This window comes from Condylura cristata, unplaced genomic scaffold (assembly GCF_000260355.1).
Source record: "Condylura cristata isolate star-nosed mole 26May11 unplaced genomic scaffold, ConCri1.0 scaffold00031, whole genome shotgun sequence".
Taxonomy (NCBI): domain Eukaryota; kingdom Metazoa; phylum Chordata; class Mammalia; order Eulipotyphla; family Talpidae; genus Condylura; species Condylura cristata.
In genome coordinates, this window is record NW_004567132.1 from 10,087,471 (window position 1) to 10,112,216 (window position 24,746).

Genomic DNA, 24,746 nt, shown 5'->3' on the forward strand with positions numbered 1-24,746 from the left:
ATTCACCTGAGACAGATTAAGGAGCAGAACAGGCCAATTGACGAAGTACACTGCTGAGGAGAACAGCTGGCTAGACAGTAGAGGTATGCTGAGCCATGTGGATCACCTCTGGGGCTGGGCTTGAACTCATATTGAAGTAGCTTTAGCTTCTTAGTGCTGTGCTAAGCACTGCACTATCCCACTGCGCCACCAGGAACCTCTGTATTTCCCAAATGCTACCCCATTACATAGGTATACCATATGTTTAGTCTATTCATTCAAAAACTAATAGACATTTGGATGGTTTCCACATTTTCCTATTATGAGTAACATCATTGTGAACATTTGTGTACAAGTTTCAACCATCACTATAATGTTGGAATGGATCAAGTTTTATTCAAGTCATTGTAAATGAACAGCCATGCAAAAAGTAGTTATAGTTCTCACAACTCAAAATGATGGCTTTTTTCTAGAACAATTTTAAATTTATTTGCCCAATATTTATTGAATGTTACAAACAAAATAGTGTTATTCATAAAAAGTAAGTTATATGCTGAAATTTATCAGCAATCTTCATAGATGTGACAAGATGAGTCATAGATATAATAGAAGTCTCCTGAATGATTAAAAAGAAAACAGTTACGGGCTTTACAGGTAGAATGACACTTTTTAAAGTATGGAAGGCCTCCCTGCTGGCTGCTATAGTCTGAGCTCTATCGGGGGCCAGGGAGCTGACCTACAATGCTCAGCCGACCTCTCCTGTCTTACCTGCTGCTCCCTTCAGCAGTGTATTTCCATAGATCTGCATGTCCTGCTCACCATTCTGTTTCTGGAGAATCTTCTCACGCACACACACCTGCGCCTCTGGCTTGCATCCCAGTAGTTGTGTGTATAAATAAATCTTTAAAGAAATAAAGTATGGGATTAATAATAGCTACTTTTGAATGGATGTTTACTCGGTGCACAGAATTCTATATTCTCACAACCCACAGAAGAACGGATTGTTATGGTTATTCACACACAAGGTTATGTCCAAATCACAAAACTCTTGAGGGGCAGAATCAGATTTGAAACTGGGGTTGCCACCACTAGTCCTAATCAGCATCTCTAGGTTCAAATAGGTACAGGGGTTGCTGCAATAAAATGGGAGTTGTGTCTGAAGACAGTGGACATGCAGGCACCAAAACGTTCACTCACTTGACCAACAGCAACTGGGGCAAAGTGGGGGAGGTTGGACTGCTATTAGAGGAACCGTATAAACTCCTGTTTTCAAATCGTGCGTGTGTGTGTTGAGTACAATTTCACGTCTGCTATGTTCAATGGTGGGGTCAGCAGGGATGACTGGCTTTGTTCCCAGCCCTCCCAGCTGACTTCTCTGCCACATTCCATTGCCACAGCGCCATAGAGCGGGTGTCATTCACCTGCCTGCGCCTCACGTAGCTGGCAAAGTGGCGACCTCAGATCTTTCCACACCTTAGGTAAAAGGCCTCAGTGCAAGACAGGTCGACTGCCATTACCGCTCGAGAAGCCACAGAGAGGAAGAACCCGGGGAGTTGGGGTGGGGGGGGAGGCGACCGTGACCACCGAGAGTGTCAGACTGAGGGCGGGGCGTCGGGGCTTCCGCGTTTCTTATTGGAACTTACCGCCGCCAGTCGCGGCTTCCTCCCGCTAGTCCCCACCTTTTCCGCACAAGCTGTCAGTTAAATGATGGGCGGGGCGGGGCGGGGCGGCGACTTCCGGTCGGGGCTAAAAGTTGGGCCGTAGGAGGGGCCGCCGAGAAGGAGGAGGAGGAAGAGGAAAGGGCCGGGCGGCGGTGGCGGCTCTAGGTTGCTCGGTGGCGGCGGCGGCGGCGGCGGCGACGACTCTATCGGGTGGACGATGGACAGCCAGGGCAGGAAGGTCGTGGTGTGTGACAACGGCACCGGGGTAAGCGGCCGGAGGGGGACCGCGGCTGCCTCAGTTCTCGGCGGGGATGTGCTGGGGGAGCGCGGGGCCTCGGCGTCGGCCCTCGGTGCTGCACCTCTGGGCCCCTGGGCCGTCGGGGCGGAGGGCGCGGGGCAGCGCTTTCTGCCTCCGCGGGCGTGGGGAGCGAGCTGACCCTGCCCTGGATTTCCCGAGCCTTCCACCCCCGCAGACCTCGGGGGTCAGGGCAGCGGACGAGGCCGTGGGGATGGGAATCCCACCTGCTGCTCGGCCCGGGCCGGCCCCGCGCCGGGCGGGGACAATCTGGCCAAAGTGCCCCTAGGGGTTAAAACCCGGGCTGTACAGTTCGGAAAGGGCTCCATTCCCTGGGTCGCCGGTGTGTGGAAAAGGAGAAATACCAAAGCGGCCTTCCTCTTCCTGTATAGCTGAAGATCCTAATCGAAGGCAGGAAACGGGCTTAAAGAAAAAAAAAAAAAAGGAGGAAGTGCTGTCATATAATGAGCCTCACCCTTTATCGGTGTTTGAGGTTTGGGGTTTTTTTCATTTATAGAGAAGGGGACGCCAGATTGGCAATTGATCACTTTTTATTCTGCATGCTGGGAATTTGGCCCAGATGCAGCCCGAAGGAGACCAGGATATTCCTTCCATTGGCTGATGGAAGGTGTAGGACCCCATGGGCCCCAAGTGTTAATTTCACTGACCTTAAGGGTAAGTTAATTAGTTTCAGTTCCCCTCCCGGCCCCCCCCCTTCCCCATTCTTTTTCCTCTTTAGGTGTAGAATACAAATAATGTTAATCTTTAAAATTCGATAGTGCAAATAATTGTAAAAAATTGACTAAAACTGATTTAGAAATTATTTGGAAGTTATTCGTTTCAGATGCCCCCCTTTCCCCACTACTTAAAAAGTCTTAAATCGCAAAGTCAGCAAATTAGGAAACAGAAATGTTTATCTGGATGAGTTCAGTAGTGGTCATTTTCCCATACATGACAGTGCTGTCTAACCATTTTGGAGTTGTATTATTTTGTGATTTTTTTTCTCCCCTTTCATGTGACACACGAATTAAAGCAGGTTTTATTTGATATTTAGTACAGTTTGGAAACTGGATTGTTGAGAAGAAGAAAGGGCAGATACTCACTGCTGTAATATTGCTCCTGATTGAATTCGTTACAGATTTTTACAAGCAATAATTACACTAGTTTTATGTAAACTTAATTAAACAGACAAGAGTAAGAATATTTTTATCATATAATGGAACAGCCAAAGAAAATGGAATACCTTTTTTAAAGGCAGCATATCTATCAGTATAGAGGCATGTCTACGACTAAGTTTTTAAAAATTTAGAATGATTGCATTTATATGAGTGTTTCTTTATTAAAGGTATTTCTATGTCCATAAACTTGTATGTATATATGAAAATGTTGGAGGGAGCCATAAAAAAAGATCCTAAGATTAAATGGTCAAGAGATAAAAGGAGAAGATGGGAAGGTCTTCCTGCTCTCCAGAGTTTCTAGGAAAGCGTTTTGCTTTTTTTAAAACAAAACATTGTTAAAACGTTTTGCTTTTTTTAAAGCAAAACACTGTTAAATGATCTTTCAATTAAGTATAAAGATGTATTACTTTACAATCAAAGCTTAGTGAACCTACTTTTAAAATATATTAACTTAATTCCCACTGTAGTCTCAAATCACCTCTACATAAATTTAAAGCTTTAAAAATTGAATTCAAAATATTTGGTGAATATGTCAAGTAGTTGACTTAAAAAATTGGATTATATTTTAGTGGATTCTTTTCTCTTTGAAGGGTAGTAAAGCCCACATTTGAGGTCTAGAAAGGTTTTTTTGATAGTCAGGATTATTAACTGTAAGGGCATTTCTATATTTTTATTTCATTAGTTTAACTAAATTAGAAAGTTGATTGTATGATTATTGATTAGTCTTATATCTATGACATAATTTAAGAATTTTGTGTCTTAAGGCCAAAGACCAGTTTCTATGACAAGAGAAGTATAATTAATTCAAATAAAAATGTATTTGGTGTTTCTCTTCTACTTTTTAAATTTTATCCCAGTCTTCCACGGATATGGTTGATTGCAAAGGAGGAAATAGTTCTGATAAAACAGTGTAATCAGGGATGCTGTTATATTTCTAAAAATTAGAGGATTAGGACTATTTAGAGTCTACATGACTATATTCTATTTCTTTTTTAATACTTACTTATTTATGCATACAACAGCAGAAGTGCATGTCAGTGGTGCTGGGGAGAGGATTCACCAGAGACAGAGTGGGGAACAGGACAGGTGGATTAACTGAAATACACTGCTGAGGGGAACAGCAGGTGGGACAGGAGAGGTCTGCTGCAGAAAGTGGGCTATCTCCCTGGTTGGGGAAACAAACTCCTGCTGCAGTGGCTGTGACTTAACCCTTTGTTGTGCCACCAGGGAGGCCCCAATCTTGATTTTATTTAGATTCCTGAAGTTATAATTCCTCTACAATTAAGTATTCAAATTTAGTTTCTAAAAACTTGTGGGAATACTAGTCACCCTAAAGTACTTTGCTTCTTACATATTTTAGGTTTTAAATACGATGTTGTTTGAAAATTAACTTTCCTTAACTCCTCTGACAATCCCTCAATAGAGTATCATAGTTCTTATAATATGCCAGATGTTAGTCTCTCTTCCTCACAGGTCCCCATCTGGATTAGTGACTTATAAGGGTGATCTAGAGAAGGGAAGGAAAATGGTTTAATTCCAATAATTTATGCATTCACCCTCATAACTGTTCAAATAGTTTTGTATAGTCTGCTGGAAAAATAACTTACAGTGCTAGAATAGTTATATTTTAATGTATAATTTATAGTTATGATTGATTATGCCCTGCTCATCAGTCTTGTGCTAATTTATATGCTGAACTTGTAAGAGTGTTTGAAATAGAGATAAATCAAAAACAAATTTGATTTCAACCTCCATAATGCTTTGGAACAAACAATTTTGGTAGACTAAGGTCATAATAATCATACACAAATCATCAATGCCTTCAGATAAAATTAACAAAGGAAGAAGTACTAATTAAATGAACCCAAATGAGGCTTTGTAAATCCCAGTTTATATTTTTTGAGGGGAGAAAGGTACTTTAGAGCAAATGTGGATGAACTTTTTCATTTTTTTCTTGAAAGAACACTTACTGTTCATGTTCTTACCATTCGATGACTCAGTGGGAAGTAAGAAAGCCAGTTTAAACCACAGTGCTATGAAGAGGAACTATATATGGTAAAATCTATTTCTTAAACACAGCCTTACTGCACACAGTGAAAGCTTACGTTACAATGCCTTAAAATTACTGAGGGTGAGAGGAGGAATTTCAAAGATTAATATACCTAAAAATTAGTTCAGAAAAGAGGTGTTTTTTAAATTTTATCATATAATGGTTTAAATCTTTTTAAGTAATGACCTTTTTAAAAAAAAAAGAAATTCCAGATGTCTATATTTTTGAAAATTATATTATTTTAATTATATTCTTGTTATTGTAATTATTAATACATTTATGAGTGAAATAAAGTGAAATTTTACAGTTATTTATACCTTGATTGAATATCTAATACCTTGTAGGGATGCTATCTCTGGATTATTATGTAGCATCTGCTTCTAATGTTACTCAGTAAGCAGAATAAATACTTTCTTTAATAATTTATATCTTTAATTTGAGTTTCCAAATTTCTGGTTTTTTATGAAACACAGAAACAGATTTACCATTTTTAATAGTTTCAGCCGTAGGTTTTTGGCAAATATTATGCCCCTCAAAATATATTCAAACAATTTTAAGATACAAATTACCCAACTGAACAGTTACAACCAGGAAACTTTGAGTGATGTGACTATTTACAGATGTGATATGTTGCATGTCTGCATGTACAGAATGAGAGGGGAAACACATCCAGGTTAGCAGCTGCTTCCCTGCGCCAAGGCTTGATTATGCCACATCCCTCCAACCTCAACTCTTGTTATGATTTTTCACTTAAATAAATCATTTGTTTATATTTAATATGTGATAAGTGACCCTGACGAACTTGTAGTTTCTTTTTTCAATCATTCATTCTGTACCTTTTTTTTTTAAGAATATTTATATCCATGTAAGCGAGATTTCCACTTAAGTAATGGACACTTCCCACCTACCCAGTGTCCATCATATTTGTTCATTATTTTAAGGTAAAACATAAGACTTTAAATTCAGATAGTATTTACTTTCTGTATTTGGAATAGTTGTATAAATTATGATTAATGATATTAGGCTTAATGATACATAAAATTTTTATTTATATAGCTCTCTGAGTATGGAGGTTCTCAGCGGAATTTCCCTTTACTGTATATTTCCATTCTTACCCAGTAAGCTGTATTTTGACATAAGCACAAAAGAAAATTTATGATTTAGAAGAGAAGTCTGTGTGAGGTTTCTTTCTTTTTTAGTTAGAATATAGTAGGTAATAGTCTTTTCCTTGTGGTAGTTGTCCCATAACTACTTCTGTGTCACATTGTTATATCATTTGAAAAGACTGAAAAATGAGCTTATAGGTCTGAATTCTGTTTAACACTCTTAGGGTAAAATGTATATTCTAGTTCTTAACTCTCAGTCACTATTCAAATGGGGAAGTAGTTATCTGTAGTAAATGCCATCATACCACACTAACAATGGTATTGAAACAAGATTTGTAACATAAAATTAAAAATAGTGGCTGACCCTCTCTGGTAGCACATCGGGTTAAAGCACAGCACTATGAAGCTAGCTGCAGCCACTTCAGCACAAGCTTGATCCCAGCTAGGGATGACCCACATGGCACAGCTTGATCCCACCCGCTGCTCCCCTTAGCAGTGTACTTTGTCCATCTGCCTGTTCTGCTCCCCACTCTGTCTCTGGTGAAGCCTCTCATTGCCCCTGCACCTATGGCCTGTACCCCAGTTCTGTATGCATAAATAAAGAAATCTTTTAAAAATAATTTTAAAAAATGAAAAATAATGGCCATACCTGCAAAATTCTCTTAATCTTAGTAGCTCATTGATTACTGACTTTGTGACTTTGGGATAAAACATACCTGAATAATACGTTTTATGTAGATTCTAAAATGTAAGCATGACCCGAGAGGATCGGAATTCAGATAATATTCCAAATATGCAGCTTCCTGATTTCAGACAGCTATTTCATTAAAGTGGCTTTAATCTGCTTAATTCATGACTTCAACATATTTTTAAAATTCTGTTTATAAGAGATTTGAAATTCTGGATGGCAGAAACTGTTCTACTCTATTTATAACTAAATATGCTGTGTTTCATCAACATCATTTCCAACAACTTGTAGAGATCTTTGAAATAGATTTTTAAAATTTTTATATTTTGGTGGGTTAGTCAAAAGTCATGAAGTTTAAGTTACTGTTGAGTTTTATCATCATCAGACATACCAGTATGTTGTATACAGCAGCTTCCTGTCAACCAGTAGTAGGTTAATAGTTTCTGACCACCTCTGTGTTATTACTGTCATGTGTCAGACACTGCTTTTCTCCTTAATTCTAAGAGAAAGTATGGTGCCTGGAGCCATGGAACAATCGATTTTATCACACTTTCTATACTATGTAAAAGTATTTGCATAGTATCTTATTCTCAAATCAACAGCAAAACTTTTTTTATATATAATAGTTTATTTTTTATTTTTTTAAAGATTTATTTATTTATGCATGTAGAACTGGGGTACAGGCCAGAGGTGCAGGGGTGGTGAGAGGATTCACCAGAAACAGAGCGGGAAACAGAACAGGCAGATCGATGAAGTACATTGCTGAGGGGAGCAGCGGGTGGGTCAGGAGAGGTCTGCCACACCATGTGGGTCACCTCCGGGGCAGGTGGGCATCGAACTCATGCTAAAGTGGCTTTAGCTTCTCAGTGCTGTGCTTTAACCTGCTGCGCCACCAGGGAGGGCCATATAATAGTTTATTTTTATATCATTTTGTGCGTTTTTTCCATCTCAGTTGCAATTCCCTTGAGCCTCCCATCACCAAATCGCCCATGTGCCATCACCATAGTCCAGTGCATTTCCCTCCCCTCCCCCCACTGTTTTTGATCCCATTCCCCACTCCATCCCCATAAAATGTCTCTGGTATATAGCTATTCACTATCATCATCATTTTCTTGCCTGTTCCGTTATATTCCTGCTATGAGAGAAACCATCCGGTATTTTTCCTTTTCTTTCTGGCTTATTTCACTAAGCATGATCTTTTCCAGTTCCATCCATGTTGCTGCAAAAAACATGTGTTGCCCTTTTTTTTGGTTGCTGAGTAATATTCCATTGTGTATATGTACCACATCTTTTTAATCCATTCATCCATTTTGGGGCATTTGAGCTGTTTCAATGTCTTTCCAATTGTGAATAAAGCAGCAGTAAACATGGGGTGCAGGTATCTTTTTGAATCAGCAACAGCAAAACTTCTAATATTTATTACTCAGGTATTTATTTAATATGTACTTATTAGGTGCCAGATGTTCTTCTGCTAGTGGCATTATCAGTGGATATAAAAATCATTGTACAGTGTAGCTTAAATTGAATAAGGACTTGTTAAGAAGGAGGGTAGAGGGCCCTCCCAGGTGGCACAACAAGTTTTAAAGCCTAGCAAGCAGCACTAAGTAGTAGACAGCCACTTCAGCCTGAGTTTGATCCCGGCCAGGGAGGTGGTCCACATGGCACAACAGACCTCTCCTATCTCGCCCGCTACTCCTCTCATTCTCCCCTCAGCAGTGTACTTCGTCAGTCTGCCTGTTCTGCTCCCCACTCTCTCTCTCTGATGAGTCCTGTCACTACTTCTGGCTTATACCCGGTTCTATATGCATAAATAAATAAATCTTTTTTTAAAAAAAAAGCATGGTAGAGACCCTTGTTTATATTTCCTTTTAATATTGCTTCCTTTCCTACCCTCAGGTTTTTAACAGCCTTTTCCATGCAATGTCTGCTTTTAAAAAATATGACTAAACAGACTATTGTCCCTAGAAGAATTAAAAACCTGGGGTCTATTTTTAGTTTTAATGGAATTATTAATCTCCTGTCAGTTTCTTATGTGTAAAATAGAAGTATAATCAGAATCAGTGACATGCCCATCTCTTTGGAGAAGTACACTATCTGAATATGAAATTATGTTACTTGGCATTACTAAGTAAATTTATCAAAATGTAAATGTAAGTATCAAAAATGCCTAATAAGTGTTTATTTTAGTAAGATGCTACTAGCTCAGATGCCTTTTGGTTTTCCCATTTTGAAAAATAAAGTTGCTTAACTGAATTGTGTAAGCTCTCTTCAGAATTTAATCTAGTTGTGTTCACATAGAAAATGTGAAACTTTTCTCTTAAAAATTATTAGCATTTGTTGATTGAATTTGTCCAATCCTGTGAATTTGTACTTCCTGTGTGACCCCTGTGTTCTCCAGAGCCTTCTCTAGGGGTTGGTTCCAGCTTAACTCCCTGCTCTTCGGAGGCTTTTCCTAAGTGGGGAGACATAAATAAGTGGTTAACTAGTAAATAAATATGAATTCTAATAGTGCCATAAGGAAATAAATAAGAAAAGATTGGTTGACTCCATTGGGTGATTTTAAGCAGAAGTTTAAAATGTTGTATAAATGCAAAGTGGTATTTTTCAGATGTTTTAAAATGGGCATGTGTGATATCTTGACACTAACCCATTTTTACTGTTCTCTTCCAGTTTGTGAAGTGTGGATATGCAGGCTCTAACTTCCCAGAACACATCTTCCCAGCTTTGGTTGGAAGACCTATTATCAGATCAACCACCAAAGTGGGAAACATTGAAATCAAGGTAATATTTTATTTACTGATAAATGAGAATCAAAACTGTGAGGTGTTCTTTTATTTTAATTTTAAGAATTATGCCATGACAAGCAAAAGGGAAGGGCAGAATTTATTTTAACTTGCATCAACATCCAAAGGCACAAAAACTAAAGTTAATTTCATCTGACTTTGTTCTTTAAGTTTGTGATGCCACTATTCTCTGAATGAGGTAAAATACTAAGATTTTTATATTGGTATGATATCTGTGTTAGTGATAGAGTCCTATTCATAATATAATCTTTAAAAGGAACTAGCTTGATACTTTATGTCCTTCAATTCCATATATTTGTCATGTTAGTTGGAAACTGACTTTTCCATGTTCTCGTTGCCTGATCCCTCTAGTTTTTTAATATAATTAGTCAGGAAAACACAGATTCAAATCTGATTGGTTCCTCTTGTTGTCACTAATAAAATAATTGATTTCCATAATATACAGGAGATAGCCATGCAAGTCTTTATTTGGTCTTGCATTATCTATCTTACCACAAGGAGAGAAGAGGGCAGGTTGTCATTGCTGTTCACTATACTTAACATAAGAGACTCAACATGAAAGATAACACATTTTTCCCCCACATTAAAGGGATTGGAAATCATCTGGGAGTTATGATACTTTTAGGAGAAAAGGCATAAAACAATCAAAAGGTAGTGGTCAGCAGTTTAAATTTTTCCACGTGGCCTCACTGAATTTAGAGGCTCTTTTACTGAATTATTTGTGAACTAACTAGCATTGTTGGTCTGTATTGTCTTAGGCAAGACTGTTAGGTTTATGAGTCGTTTGAAATATGAGGTAGGGTATACCTCTTTGGGACATTTCTTTGAGATATCTAGATAGGTGACAATAGGTGGTAGAGATTTGCTACTTTTGCTCTCTGCTGTTGAGACCAGAGAATTGAGTTCCACAATAAAAATACAAACTGAAATTTAGGTCTTTTGTTCATTTTTTTGAAGACTTAAGATAATGAGTCATCTAGCTTGTTATGTTACAATCAGATGGGACTCTCAATATGAGAGTGTTATTTTTAGGGTCTTTTCTTTGGGAAAACTTAAGGGATTCCTTACTCTTTGTGAATGCCTTTCACGCTTGTTGAATCAATCATAAGTGAATTTAAAGTTTAGCTAATAACATTAAGAATAAATTTTTTAAATGAAGGTAAAAGTCATGCTTTTCATTCAGTCTCAAGATTGACTTTATTAAATACTTTATGGGTACTAACACTTTTGAGGTATTAAGAAAGAGACCACATAGAACCACTTTTATTCTGTAGCATAGACACAAATAATTATCTCTTTTCATTCCCACTTTCTTGCTTTTGAACACCAATTGATAGAAATGAAACTAATCAATATTCTTTTAAGCTATTTTTGCTAAGGAATTCCCCACTAGCATTTGCTTGTATGGTTTGTTATTCTGTGTTCGTTGGGTCAGTTCTGTTCAATCTGCTCAATCTTTTAAGTCTTTCAAGTTAATGTGTTCTTCCAGTAGCAAATAGTAAGCAAGTCTTGTCAAATTTAACTTAATTAGCAGAGCTTGAAAAAACAACCCTTAATTTACCCAGTACCTGCTCAGATCTTTTCTGTTATTTATTTTCCTTAACTAAGGCTTTTAAATTCAGCAATGAATTAAAGAAACTTGACTTTTTTGAATTCCTATGCCTAGTGGATTGACATAATTTTTGTGTGTTGTTAGCTCAAATGTGGTGGTAGATTTCAGAAAAACTGAAAATTTAAATTGTTTAACAAGTTAACTTTCATTTCAGAGTAGTAACTATCCATGTTAATTTGGCCCTAATTTATTAACTCCATAAAATACAGTAGTACTGCATCTGACCTCGACCTAATTTGTCTCTTATTGCTTGTATGTTTAAAACTTTCAGTGAGTATTTTATGTAGGCCTTTTCTGACTCTTACTTCTACCTTCTCTCTCTTCACCTTTCTTGACCTGTTGAAGTAGAATAACAAAAAGATGGTAAGTGAGGTTACACACATGCTCTCTGTTTGTTTTCCACTTTTGCTTGGTGGGACAGTAGTTGTTGTTTTGTGTCCCTTTAGTGTTGGGGAGGGGGGTAATCCCATATTTTAATTTAAGTACTTTGATTTTTAACCTTTTTCATTGCTTCAGTTTGGTAGCAACTAATTAAGTTCTATACTTTCCTGATTGCATAAATTGACCAAACCAGAACTAATTAACTAACATAGCTTTGAATTATTTTCCATGTGTTTCTTTTTGATGAATGTCATAATTAAAATGGGGTGTGGTGTGCATAATAATAGAGGCCAAGTACTTGGTTTTAATGTAAGATATGTGTGAGCTAGAAAATTGCAGTGAAGCTGTTACATTTCAATAAATTCACTTGTCGACCAATGTTACATTGAACATTGTCTAACAGCCTATGTGTATTTGCATCCACTATCATATCTGATATGTATTTAATAAACTGAAAATTTAATAAGCACATGAACTGTAGGTATTAAAATGGTAGGAAAAGAGAATGACTAGTTTTCTAAACTATCCTTAATTAGCATATTTCATAGCAATTTTCAGAGAGGATAAATAAAAAGGTCAATTTTTATACAACTTTTTCATAAATAACAGATTTTCTCCCCAAATAAATGTTGTTGCATGGAGTCTATTTATTTTTCATGAGGCGCTTCCTGGCACACCCCAAGCTATTGACTCTTGCATTATATTTTTTCTGTGATAGTCTGAACTCCCATATCAATGTTTTTGGTTTTGTTTTTAGTATTATTTGTAAGCTATTTTGACAGGGTTGAATGTCGGGCACTTCTAAAGATATATTTTAATTAGTAACAGTAACATGGTAGGGTTTTCTTTTGAATAAATAAAAACTTCTGAATAAAAAGGAAAATCCCTATATTTATCATAAATTTAAAAAATCATACATTTGCCTTAAAATTGTAAGGAGATATAAGAATGTTGAGAACATTATAGGTTTGACTTAATAAATTTTTTTATGGAATTTCCTTCTAGGAATTTACTTGAGGTTTTAAAATTTGTGTTTGCTGTATTTTTCAGTTTGAAGTGACTTTATTCAAAGTGCTTCTTGGCAAATAGAATCTATGTACCTGCTTTTCATTAAATACAGATGCCCTTGAAACATCTTTGAAAAGCCTCTCAAACATTTATTATAATTTTTCATTTTTTCAGATAATAGGTTTGGGTTTAAGTTGGTAATGAGGGAGGTGGTAAAAATCTAAGGCTTGGTCTGATTGCTTATAACTCGTTTCTGAAGTGTAAGGGCAAGTTGCATAATGTTCTTGGCATTTTGGTTTTGGGAAATTGAAATGTGCTAGGGAGTGTGCTTTAGAATTTTTTAATTAAATTTTCAGGCATGGATAAATTTTGAATTAGGTAGATTGAGCTACTCAAAGTTTCGCAAGTCCAGTAAGTTAATTTTTGTTTTTTTTTTTCCATTTTAAATGTTCTATTTGTTCAAAGGCATAGCTAATATACTCTATGCCACACTTTTCCTTCAGTTAATTGTTTATATTGTATAGCACCTATAAGTAGATCCATGAGACTTAGTTTGAGTTGGCATTGGATCTTACATATCAAAGCCCCTGTTCTTACATGGAAAAAAGAAAACATTCAATGAAATGAGATCAAACAAACTTAAGTTTATTGAAATACAGTTGTGAATACATATTAATTATATAAGCTCTTTGTACAACACAATGGGAGGTTATGTTGTAGAGGAAAGTAATAAAATTATGTGCCAAATTATATTTGTGAATTGCCAAAAGTAATATATAACTTACAGATAACAATTTTTCTTTTCCTAATACTTTATTAAGAAGTGCTTAGAATATATAATAAAAGTCGAAAGAATTTTATAGTGCAAGCCATGCACCCATCACCCAGATTCTGGCATTAATATGTACTGTACTGACTTATCACATATCTACCCATCCATCTTGTTTTTTGATACATTTCAAAGTATCCGATATACCTAAATAATTCATTATATGCATGTCATTAACTGGAGTTCATAATTATAGATTTTTGTTTTGCCTTTTTTCTGTTAAATAATTCAGAACAATGTTAAGACATTTGAGTAGTATGCATAGTGAAGTAGGTTTATAAGAAATTAGTTGTACAGAAGTTTTAGTGAACATTTTAGCATCTGCTTTAACTTTGTTTTCCCTTTTTGTTTTGCTTTCAGTGGATTTCCCAGGAATTTGATTTTCTAATTGTTATTTTTTAAAGTTTTCTTTGTATGAATGTGTGTATATTTATATATATATATATTTATTTAAACCTGTTTTAAGACACTCATATGTTAATTTTGCTATTTCATTTCCCGATAACTTAAGCTTCAGATTGTGTAGTAAAATTTATTCCGAAAAAAAAAAAAAATTTATTCCGATACTAGTTATTTTTTTAATTGAATTCATCAGTACATGTAGATATTAATATTTTGGCTAGCTGCTTTCTGAAATAAATTCTAAGTTGTAGGACATCATTAGCCTTATTCATACAAAATTTGACTTCTCAATTGTGGGTCATGCTAAGTATGCTTTCATTGGAGACAACACTTGTGAGTATTCTTTTCATGTGTGATAGTACAGTTTTTCATTATCACACCTTTAAGATTGAAGATAATGCTCATGAGATACTTTTAAAGAAGAGTTGTTTTCTTGACTGAAATTTTTTATATTTGCAAATTCTCAGTCTTCTGGTGAGGGATATATAGAAAGTTAATTTCAATTTTAATTCAGGCATATGTAAATAGAACTGTGAAATTTACAAGTGGTGCAAAAATGTATTATTACAGTGAAATAAGGAGTCATTTCACTTTTTGTTTCTTTCCTTATGCTTTTTTCCTTTATGCTTTACACCTGCTTTGATTTAGTACAAAGAAATGTGCTGTATGTGTCGAGCATTTTTCTCCAAGTTTTTTTTTCCCCTGATGTGCTATTTCACATATCACAGGCCTTATTTTTTGAACATTTGAGCAAAAGAAACAGATGAAATCTCAAACAAATCCCTCCAAAATATGAAAATGTGGGGTTTATTTGTGCTAATGCTCTTCTTTTGGAAACATATGTATTAAAAGGTAAGGTCCATTTATTGATTTAAACTACATACATAAAAATTGATTATTCATGGTACAACTTTGCAAATGATTGTTCATGAAAGAGAAGAGTTTTAAAACATGTGAAATGAAATCGAAAGTACCAAAAAGGTTAAAATTAATTATTCCCAAGTTTTCTAAAATATCATGGGAATATAATTTTCTGGAGTTACTTTAAGCAAAAAATTGACGAGGCTAAAGCTTTGATATTATAATTTTCTAGGACCTTATGGTTGGTGACGAGGCAAGTGAATTACGCTCGATGTTAGAAGTTAACTACCCTATGGAAAATGGCATAGTACGAAATTGGGATGACATGAAACACCTGTGGGACTATACATTTGGACCAGAGAAACTTAACATAGATACGAGAAATTGTAAAATCTTACTCACAGAACCTCCTATGAATCCAACTAAAAACAGAGAGAAGATTGTAGAGGTAAGAGTTTGGAGAGATATTTATATTGTCATTTAAAGCAAACTGTCTTTTATTGTCCATGCTTGTTAAGGATAAAGGGACTAAAAATAGTTGTTTTCCTCCCAGATCCTATTTAAGTTTCCCTAACTATATGCTAGTTATTATTTCTAAGTAAACTTATCATTTAACAAAACAGAATCTTGCTGCTTTGAGCATATAGTCTAAAAGGGAAAGCAAGTGGTCCTCCCCAGCCTTCAGATAGGTGAGTTATTGAATACCTAGAAGACCGTAGGCTTTAAAGGGGGCAAAAGAGAGCAGATTAGAGGGAATGGGAACTGGGAAGGTTGCATTTGTACATGGGACTATAGGCCTTCTCGAGAAAGTAATGTTTAAGTAAAGAGACTAAGAGAGCTAGCCAGGATATATGAAGAACTGGACATGCTCAGATTTGGATTTTCTGGATTCCTGTGTTGAGGGTAGACCTTACAGAGGCAAGAGTAGAAATCAGATCAGTTTAGACACTTTTCTCAATTAAGCAAAAGATATTGGTGGTTAAGATCAGGGATAATATGGTGGAAGTAACAAGTCGATCTTTTTTGAAGTGTGGACCAAAGAATTTTCTGATGCATTAGTTATGGGTTATGAGGGTTTGAGAGGAGTCAGAGATAATAAATGCCAAAGATTTTGACTTGAGCAGCTGGATGATGGGTTAGCATCAATGAAGACTCTGGTAACTGGGACAGGATTTGGGGGAATGGAGTTCAGTTTTAAACATGTTGAATTTGGGGTCCTCGTCAGATATTAAAGCAAAAGCATATATATTTTTAATCTTTTTTTAAGATTTATTTATGCATACAAGAACTGGGGTATAGGCCAGAGGTAGGGGGTGGGAGGATTCACCAGAGATAGAGTGGGGAACAGAACAGGCAGATTGACTGAAATACTGTTGAGGGGAGTCATGGGGGGGAACAGGAAACGTGTGCTGTGCTATGTGAGTTAGCTCCCTAAGTGGGAATTGAATTTTGTGCTGCAGTGGCTGCAGATAGCTTCATAGTGCTACTTTTTAACCCCATGTACCACCAGGGAGGGCCCCCCAAAAATGTCAAGTATATAAATAGGTAAGGTCAAATTCATGAGAGAAGTCTGGGGCTGGACATAAAACTTGGGAATCACCAGGATATAAAAAACATGGCACACGGCCTCCCTGGTGGCCAAGGGGTTCACATCTTAGTGCTTATCACAATGTCAGTCAAAGCAGTCTGAGTTCAATCCCCAGCCAGAGAAATGACCCACATGGCACAGCAGACCTTCCTGTCTCACCTGCTGCTCCCCTCAGCAGTATATTTTATTAGATTCATAGAGTGCTCCCCACTCTATGAATCCTCTCATTCCCCATACCTCTGGCCTATTCCCCACTTGACACAAGCTATGCCTTCCCATCTTAGGATCCTGCCTGTCTTGCCTCCCCAGACACCTCGTTAGTTGGAGCTGGTCTCCAACACCCACTCCCATTCTTCTATGCAAAAATAAATTAAAATTTTACAATAAATGAATAATTCTTTTTTAAAAATGGTAGTCATAACTTTTGTAAAAAAAAAAATGGTAGTCATACATTTAAAAAGTAAATAAATAAAATGGCAAACCAAGAAGAATGAGTAGATGATGGCGAGGGCAGGGACCAGGGATATTGCAGAAGTCAGCAAAAGGAGATGAAATAAACATTTACAGGAAGCAAGAAATCATTTACAGGAAGCAAGAGTTTAAAACAAGAAATCTATATGTTTAAGAGTTTAAAACAAGTAATTTTTAAAGATTGTCTTCCATTTTGTTATCTACGTGGTAGAAATTTTTAAAATTTTGGTTTTTTGTAGCATTTCAGTTACTACTTGGTATTTCATTTTTTCTGTCACTATGTTTAGATGTTCATGGAACATGGAAGTTTTGGAAGGGGTTTAAAAGAGATGTTAAGGCAATATCTTAAAGTCTGAATTGATACTCAGTTTTGACATTAAGTATTTAAAAAATTTAAGATCATGGTTTTTAGTTACAGAATTCTTATTATTCCTTTTGGCTCATATTTAATATAATCCTTTTTCCTCTGCTTTCATCACCAAAACTGAAAGTGGACTTTGTTTTAGTTCATATTTCACTGCATTTGATTTACAACTACTTAATGATAGTCTTTTTAATGCTATTTATTTTTAGCTGCATATTATAAAATCAGACTGCAGAGATTTTTTTTTTTTTTTTTTTTTTTTGCCCTAAACCAAAAGCTTTCTATCTATATAAGGAAACCTCTTTTGGAAAGTAACAAGATGTCAAAATGAATACAAGGTTTCTTTCTGATAAAGTGTTAAGGAGATGACATTAGACCTAGATACTTCTTCCAAATACTAGTAATATGACTGTGACATGTGTCACCAGAAACAGAGTGGGGAGCAGACCAGGCAGATTGACTGAAATACACTGTTGAGGGGAGTGGAGGTTGGGGTGAGGGGAAATAGGAAAGGTGTGCTGTGTTGTGTGTGTTAGCTCCCTGGCTGGGAATTGAATTTTGTGCTGCAGTGGCTGCAGATAGCTTCATAGTGTTTTTTAATCTACAAGAAATGACAAAAATTAGTCTCTCTACTCTTTCAAATTTTGTTTGTTTGTGAATGTTAATTTGGTTGTGGCTGATAAAGCCCTACCTGAAGCAAATCCAGAAAATTGTTTTAGTGCTACAAATACTGTTTAGTGGTCTTCTTAGGAAAAACAAATTCTAACTGACTTTCAGATTGAATTATACAAGTAGAGCGTCATTCTTCCATTTTCATATCTATGGAAGGAAAGTAATGGATAATGGAATAAAATACTGGTTAGAATACCTTGTTGCTTAATTAACGAGTATGCATTTCAGATTTGTAAATTTTAATTTTGTATAGTTCTCATTGTTGCAAAATTTCTAAGTATATAGCTGTTAGAGTGGTAGTTAGTCCAGCCAGTCAAGGAGTATTCAATGATAGATGACAGAAAAAGTCCTTTCGGATATTTAGAACCAATCCGAACAATAGAAAATGGACCACAGTTGTGACTGGGGTGGGGGACCTCTTCTTTCTCCCAGTGTGCATAGTTCACTTGCAAGTGATCCACAATTTGGATTCAAAAGGCCGTGTCAGCAACTAAGCAGTTTTCATATCTGCCAACAATCAGGAATCAACGTTTATTGTCTTTCTATTTTATTACTTTTTTTTTTTTAATTGATGAAGGTAAAATCACAGTCTAAGCCCAGGTAGTGGTGGTTAAGTAATTTCCTATAGTTGTCTTTGAATTAAGATATTTCCCTATAGGACATCAATTATGAAAGGCTTATTCAAATGCATAAAGCTTTTTTTTTCACTTTAACTAGTTTTAACTTTGCTTTGTAGCTTGTCTGCAATGCTTGGAGGATACGTGTTTATCCAAAAATCTGTCCCCCGGGATGGGCTTTGTGGTAGTAGGATTTTAATAGGGCCCAGAATAGCTAGAAAGATGAAGGGCTCTGTTGAGTCCTATTGATTGTATTTTAACTAATATACTTTGACCATGAAGAAACCATATCAATATTTATAAATACTAATGTTTTTTCCCTTCTATATATTCAGGTAATGTTTGAAACTTACCAGTTTTCTGGTGTGTATGTAGCCATCCAGGCGGTTCTGACTTTGTATGCTCAAGGTAGGTGAAGCTTAACTTTTTAGAAAAATTAAATTTGAAAAGATTCATTAACAATATTTTATGTCCAGGTAATTTGATTTTTCAGTGTTATAAATCTGAAAGATATCAGATTATCTTATACATTTTTATTTTAAACAAAGAAAGAAACTTAAGGTAAAAAAAGACTTCTGTCTCTTTTAAAGTGGAAGGGTCCTCTTTTTGAGTCTGCTTTAAAGTAAAAATTGTTTGTGCAGTTGAGAGTGAAATGGAATTTGTCTGTGGAATTGTCTCAAGTTAAAGAAGATACACAGAGATCACAGAAGATTGGTGTAAGATCATGATTGACGTACATAACAGTACATTTTTTTCTTATTTATGTGATTGCCAAATACATAACAGACAGATCTTTGGGACTGCCATATTGACTTTGGAAGTGTTTTCTTGGTCCTGCTATTACTAACTGCCTTCCTGTCTAACAGAAATACACTCTGGCCATGTAGGGAGAATTATGGGGCTGTTAAATGTGTGCCCTGGAGTTGTTACGCCCTGGAATGTAAAGATGCACTCAGAGGACTCTGAAGTGAAATTCTCCTTCTAAATAAAGTGACTAAAAAAAGAGAGAAGCAGGTCATTTTGATTCAGCATATCAGAGGTTTTTGAGGGATGTGGCAGCTGAGCTTAGTTCCAGGACCTATTACCTAAGCAGGGTCAAAGGCATAGTACTTAGGAAACAAGCTTTCATATAACTAGTAAAAAATCACCTTGAAAAAATATGCATGGAGTTGTTTTTTTAACTGTCGTTAGTCTTAGAATTAAATTGAGGAGGGGAGGATTAAATTTTAAAAGAAACTTTATTTGCTCACCAAGTGTGACATGTACTCTGCACAGCCTGTTTAAGTACAAAGGATATGGCAGTGAGTAAGGTAGACATTGTCTCATAGGATTACAGCCCTATGAGCAATTTTTCCCTTGAAGAAGGAATCAAAATCACCCGTTAACTTTATAAGGAAGTGCTTGTCTGCATCTAGGTAATTTTATTTCAATTAAAAAGAAACCCCAAAAATTATTTTAGAAAATATTTTGGGAAAACTACATTTTAAAAAGTTCTAATCTAAGTTTGAAACTTGGAATAATAGTTCCATTTAGGTGCTGGAAATGGGACTGTTTTGCTGAAATGAGTTTTTGTGTAAATTATATTTGAATAAAATGGACCTTAACATATTTTCCCAGCAATATTCACAAATTTCTGTCTGACGAAAAGATCCTTAATTCCTGATACTTAACTATTTTTATTTAACTGTTGAATTCTAATCTGAAGTGAAATTCTCCTTCTAAATAAAGTGACTGGCATTTCTAGTTTAAAACATTCTTTTAAAAGAAGGAAGACGCTTTCAGAAACATGGAAGATTTTTGAAGTAGAGAAGACATCCATTTAGGAAGTTATGGTTGCATATTCCAGACAGGATTGACGAGAATAACTGGAATTAGGGAATCTAGGTTTGAGATTAGAGTGAAAAAGTAAGATTTAGATAGGGCCTAAAGAATCTGTAGTGGCTGAAGTGAAAGTATAGCTCCTTCTGTGATGAAAGGTGTGGCACTGGAAATAGGGCAGAGGTGTGCAGAGAAAGTTCAGTATGTAAACTTGTGGGAATGCTACAAAATCGAGGGAGGTTGACTAGGAAGTGCTGCTTGGAAATTAAAATGTAAATCACTGCTTTAGTTGATATTACTAAGAGTATTTTTCAATTAATGAGTTTTGTGGATTCTTTTTCTTTTTTGGCAGTGGGTCTCCTGTTTAGAAGAATGCAGGAGTAAGATCCAATATGTGTAGTATGTGTGAGTGTTACATGTTATACAGCATCACTTAAGGAAAGACATATTAATAGCAGCATCAGAAGGAGATAGTTTGAGTAAATGTATTCAGTGCAGATCATTACCATTAGTACCAGAGTGAATGCAAGTCGGTGGTTATAAAGAGAGAGCCTGTTTAGAGATGGGGAAATGATATAGTAGTGTTTAAGTAAGCGAGAGATACTGCATATTTTGGTTAATTTTTTTTTCTATTAGAAAATATAAATTGGAAAGTTGACTAGCTTGGTTTTCCTGAATCTACCCTTGTAGAAAAGCGGGAAATCTAATTTTTGCAGCCATTACTTTTAAATAGCACACATGACAGGACAAATTCTTTGCTGTTCTTCTACAGTACGGTTTAACTGACATTGACCTTCTGGTTTTGAGGGGAATAATTAAATTGATCCTGTGGCTAGCCAAGATAAGTTGTTCTCACATTTCTAGCTGTCTAGTACCATTAGGCATTTTTCCAAAACAGCAAAGTTGCACATATCCTATATGATGATAATAATAAAGACCTAGATTGTTTCAGCCAGTTTATTAACTTGTGTAGTACCTTTCACAATGGTTTTGGTAAAAGTTATTTGTGGTACTGTAGAAAATTTAATGTCATGTGAATTCTGGGTTCAAGATTGAGTTGGAAAGAAAAATGAATTGTATTGAGTTCTTTTTTCTTAAGGTTTATTTATTTATTCATACGAGAGCTGGGGTATATGCCAGAGGTGCAGATAGGTGAGGAGATATTCACCAGAGACAGGGTGGGAAACATAACAGGCAGATCAAGTGAAATACAGTGCTGATGAAAGGAGCATCAGATTGGGTCATCTCCCTGGTTGGGGATTGAACTCATGCTGCAGTGGCTGGCCATAGCTTCATAGTGCTGAGACTTAGGCCCTTGTGCCACCAGGGAGGTCCTATATTGAACTTTAAGAACATGTTCTGTTTTTAGTCCTAAGGTTCAGCATCTTTCTTCCCATATCCTGGGGGATAGCACAAAATTAACCTTCTAGTCTTACAAGAGATATGTGATATATTACTGACTTTAGTATATTAGAAACAAATTACAGAGTGAGCAAATAAACCATTCCTTTTGATTTCTAGTTTGACTTCTATACTAATAATTGAAATTTGCTGGTTTTGATTTTTCTGTTTCACTTTAAACTTCATGATTCGTATATAGGTTTATTGACTGGAGTAGTGGTGGATTCTGGAGATGGTGTAACTCATATTTGCCCGGTGTATGAAGGCTTTTCTCTCCCTCACCTTACCAGGAGACTGGATATTGCTGGAAGGGATATTACCAGGTATCTCATCAAGGTAAGCATAGGAAAATATTACAGAAATTAATTTTATAATTGGTGTTTACCAAATTGAATGTATCATCTCAGGTTTCTGTCATTTCTCCAGTACCACCAGAGAAATGGACCAATCATATTTGTATACATAATCTCTGAGCTGTTAATGAAAAGATTTCATTACATAAATATATGTGCTATTCCTGAAAAATAGGTTAGAGAGGTATTTGAAAGACGAAAGAGACCCTGAAACTTCCTTGAATCATCTTGACAGCCTTTTCTGCTATAAAACTTTTCTTTGAGCAGGTATATGTTAAAGCTATACTCTTGGTTGCATTGCTTTTTTTTTTTTAAATCCTTTTCCATAAAATAGAGTAATAATTAATGATAATCAATTTAAAACAGGACCAAGATGTGCCACACTAATGTCTAGTAGTTTAGAATATTGTCTGTACCAGAGTGTTGTTAGTATGGTCTCTCCAGGTCAGCAGCTCCCAGCTAAGGACAGTGCTGCCGCCTAGAGGACATCAGTGTCTGAGACCTTTTTGGTGGTTTTAGCCAGTGGGACTGCTGCTAAGCACCCTACACTGGGCAGGGCCCCTCCCACAGAAAAAGTTACAAGGTCAAAAGTGTTAGTGGTGAAGCTACTGAAAAACAATTCTAGGGTAATAGCTGTGCGATAAATTGGGTTGCATTAAGTCTTCACCCTGACATTAATTTCTTTTAATCTCATTTAGAGTAATAGTAAGAATAATGAGAATTTTATTTTCATTCTAAGCCAAAATTTTGTCTGAGGATAGCCAAGAAAGGAGTTTCCATGAGTGGTCTTTTGAATATAAACACAAAAGCTAGGGGACTCATTTTTAAGTTTTCATATGAAAAGTCCAGTTGTATTTTTTTATTTTGTTTCTGTCAGGGGGATTGATTTTCCATTTGTTCAACAAGTGATATTTCCTATCTAACATGTGTCAGGTATAATACTAGAAACTAGGGATAAAACTTTTTCTAAGATCTCGTATTTCCTGAATATGATATTGATTAAGCAAATTGCCAATTATAGGAATTCAGTGCTAAAATAATATTTATTAATAGATTTTTTAAAAAGGTCTGTTTATTCATGCACACAAGAACTGGGGTACAGGCTAGAGGTGTGGAGGGTAAGAGGATTCACCAGAGACAGAGAGGGGAGCAGAACAGGCAGAGCTACTGAAATACACTGCTGAGAGGAGCAGTGGGTGGGTCAGGAGAGGTCTGCCACACCATGTGGGTCACCCCCCCACCCGGGATCGAACTCATGCTACAGTGGCTGAGGATAGCATCGTGGTGCTGTATTTTTAACCCGTTGCATCACTAGGGTAGGCCCCTATTAATAGATTTTTTTTAACTGAAATAAAGTTGATAGACAATGTTGTATTAGTTTCAGGTGTACCACATTATGATGCAATATTTGCATATAGTGTGAAAAGATCACCACAAAAAGTCTATGATTAACATGGATCAGTTGTATGTTTTTCCTACTGTAGTAAGAGCTTTATTAATACACTTTGATGATCAAAACTGTCTAGATATTAATGATCAGGTAGTACTTTTAAAAGATAGCTTTTTTTCCTTACCTTTGTAACCATTTATCTAAAACTTAATTCTGATACTTTCTGTGAAACTGAAATATAAATCCTTTTATGGTAACTAGTATCTTTGTTTCTTAAATATTCAGTAAGAGCTAAGGATCTACTTCCCATTTCATTTGTTACTGATGTGACATATAATGAGCAATAACTTATGCAGAATTTAACTAACTCAAAGTAACAGTGAACTCACTGCTTTTTTTTTTCTTGGTGTCAGCTCCTTCTGTTGCGGGGATATGCCTTCAACCATTCTGCTGATTTTGAAACAGTTCGCATGATTAAAGAAAAACTGTGCTATGTTGGGTATAATATTGAGCAAGAGCAGAAACTGGCCTTAGAAACCACAGTATTAGTCGAATCTTACACAGTAAGTATTTCCAGTAATAAAATATATGTGCTTTTAAAATAGACTGTCAGCATGATTGGTATCCACTTAAGGAAATTTTCTTAAGAGTTCATTATTTTGCTTTTAGGTTGTTGGTGATAAGTATATGCCTGACCACTGATGTCTTTCTGTATTGAGATTCTATTTAATTATTTTAAAAACCATATCATGCAATATAAAGCAAAAGTCATAAAGTAACCTTTGTACTTTAGGACATAATTAGATAGAGATATTATTTTGATATTCTGCGTCTAGAATAGTGCTTTTCAGTAAGTGTTTTAAGGAATGTTTCTCTGAGATGTTAATAGGTATTTCACAAAAATTAAAATAATGCTTATAATTCTTAGAGACTTAGTTTTGCTTTGCTGCAGGACTTCTCATAACCTTTGTTATGTTAATGTATACCTCACTGTGAGAATCTAGTATGCTTCTTTTTCTACCTTAGTAGACTATGGGACTCTAGTATTTCATAGGACTCATGTTCTAGGAAACATATCTGGGGTATCCTGGAGAATTGTTTTAATAATTCAGTAGGTGGCAGTCTTTCCCTGACTTTACATTTTTTTAATGTGATGTTCAAAACAAATGCTAACTTGACCTCACAACTGGGCTAGTTATATCTTATACTGGAAGAGAT

At 35.9% G+C, this 24,746-nt stretch overlaps 1 protein-coding gene across 1 annotated transcript in view; it reads left to right on the plus strand.

The window, feature by feature from the left end:
- The first annotated feature begins 1,756 nt into the window (after window positions 1–1,756).
- The window catches only part of ACTR2 (ARP2 actin-related protein 2 homolog (yeast)), a 34,890-nt gene continuing 11,900 nt past the window's right edge, over window positions 1,757–24,746 (plus strand). Inside the window, exons 1-6 of the mRNA XM_004691459.2 lie at window positions 1,757–1,905; window positions 9,628–9,738; window positions 15,087–15,302; window positions 18,902–18,974; window positions 21,985–22,121; window positions 23,942–24,091. Coding sequence (XP_004691516.1) covers window positions 1,858–1,905; window positions 9,628–9,738; window positions 15,087–15,302; window positions 18,902–18,974; window positions 21,985–22,121; window positions 23,942–24,091 — 735 coding nt within the window. The 5' untranslated portion in view covers window positions 1,757–1,857. The remainder of the gene's footprint in view (window positions 1,906–9,627; window positions 9,739–15,086; window positions 15,303–18,901; window positions 18,975–21,984; window positions 22,122–23,941; window positions 24,092–24,746) is intronic.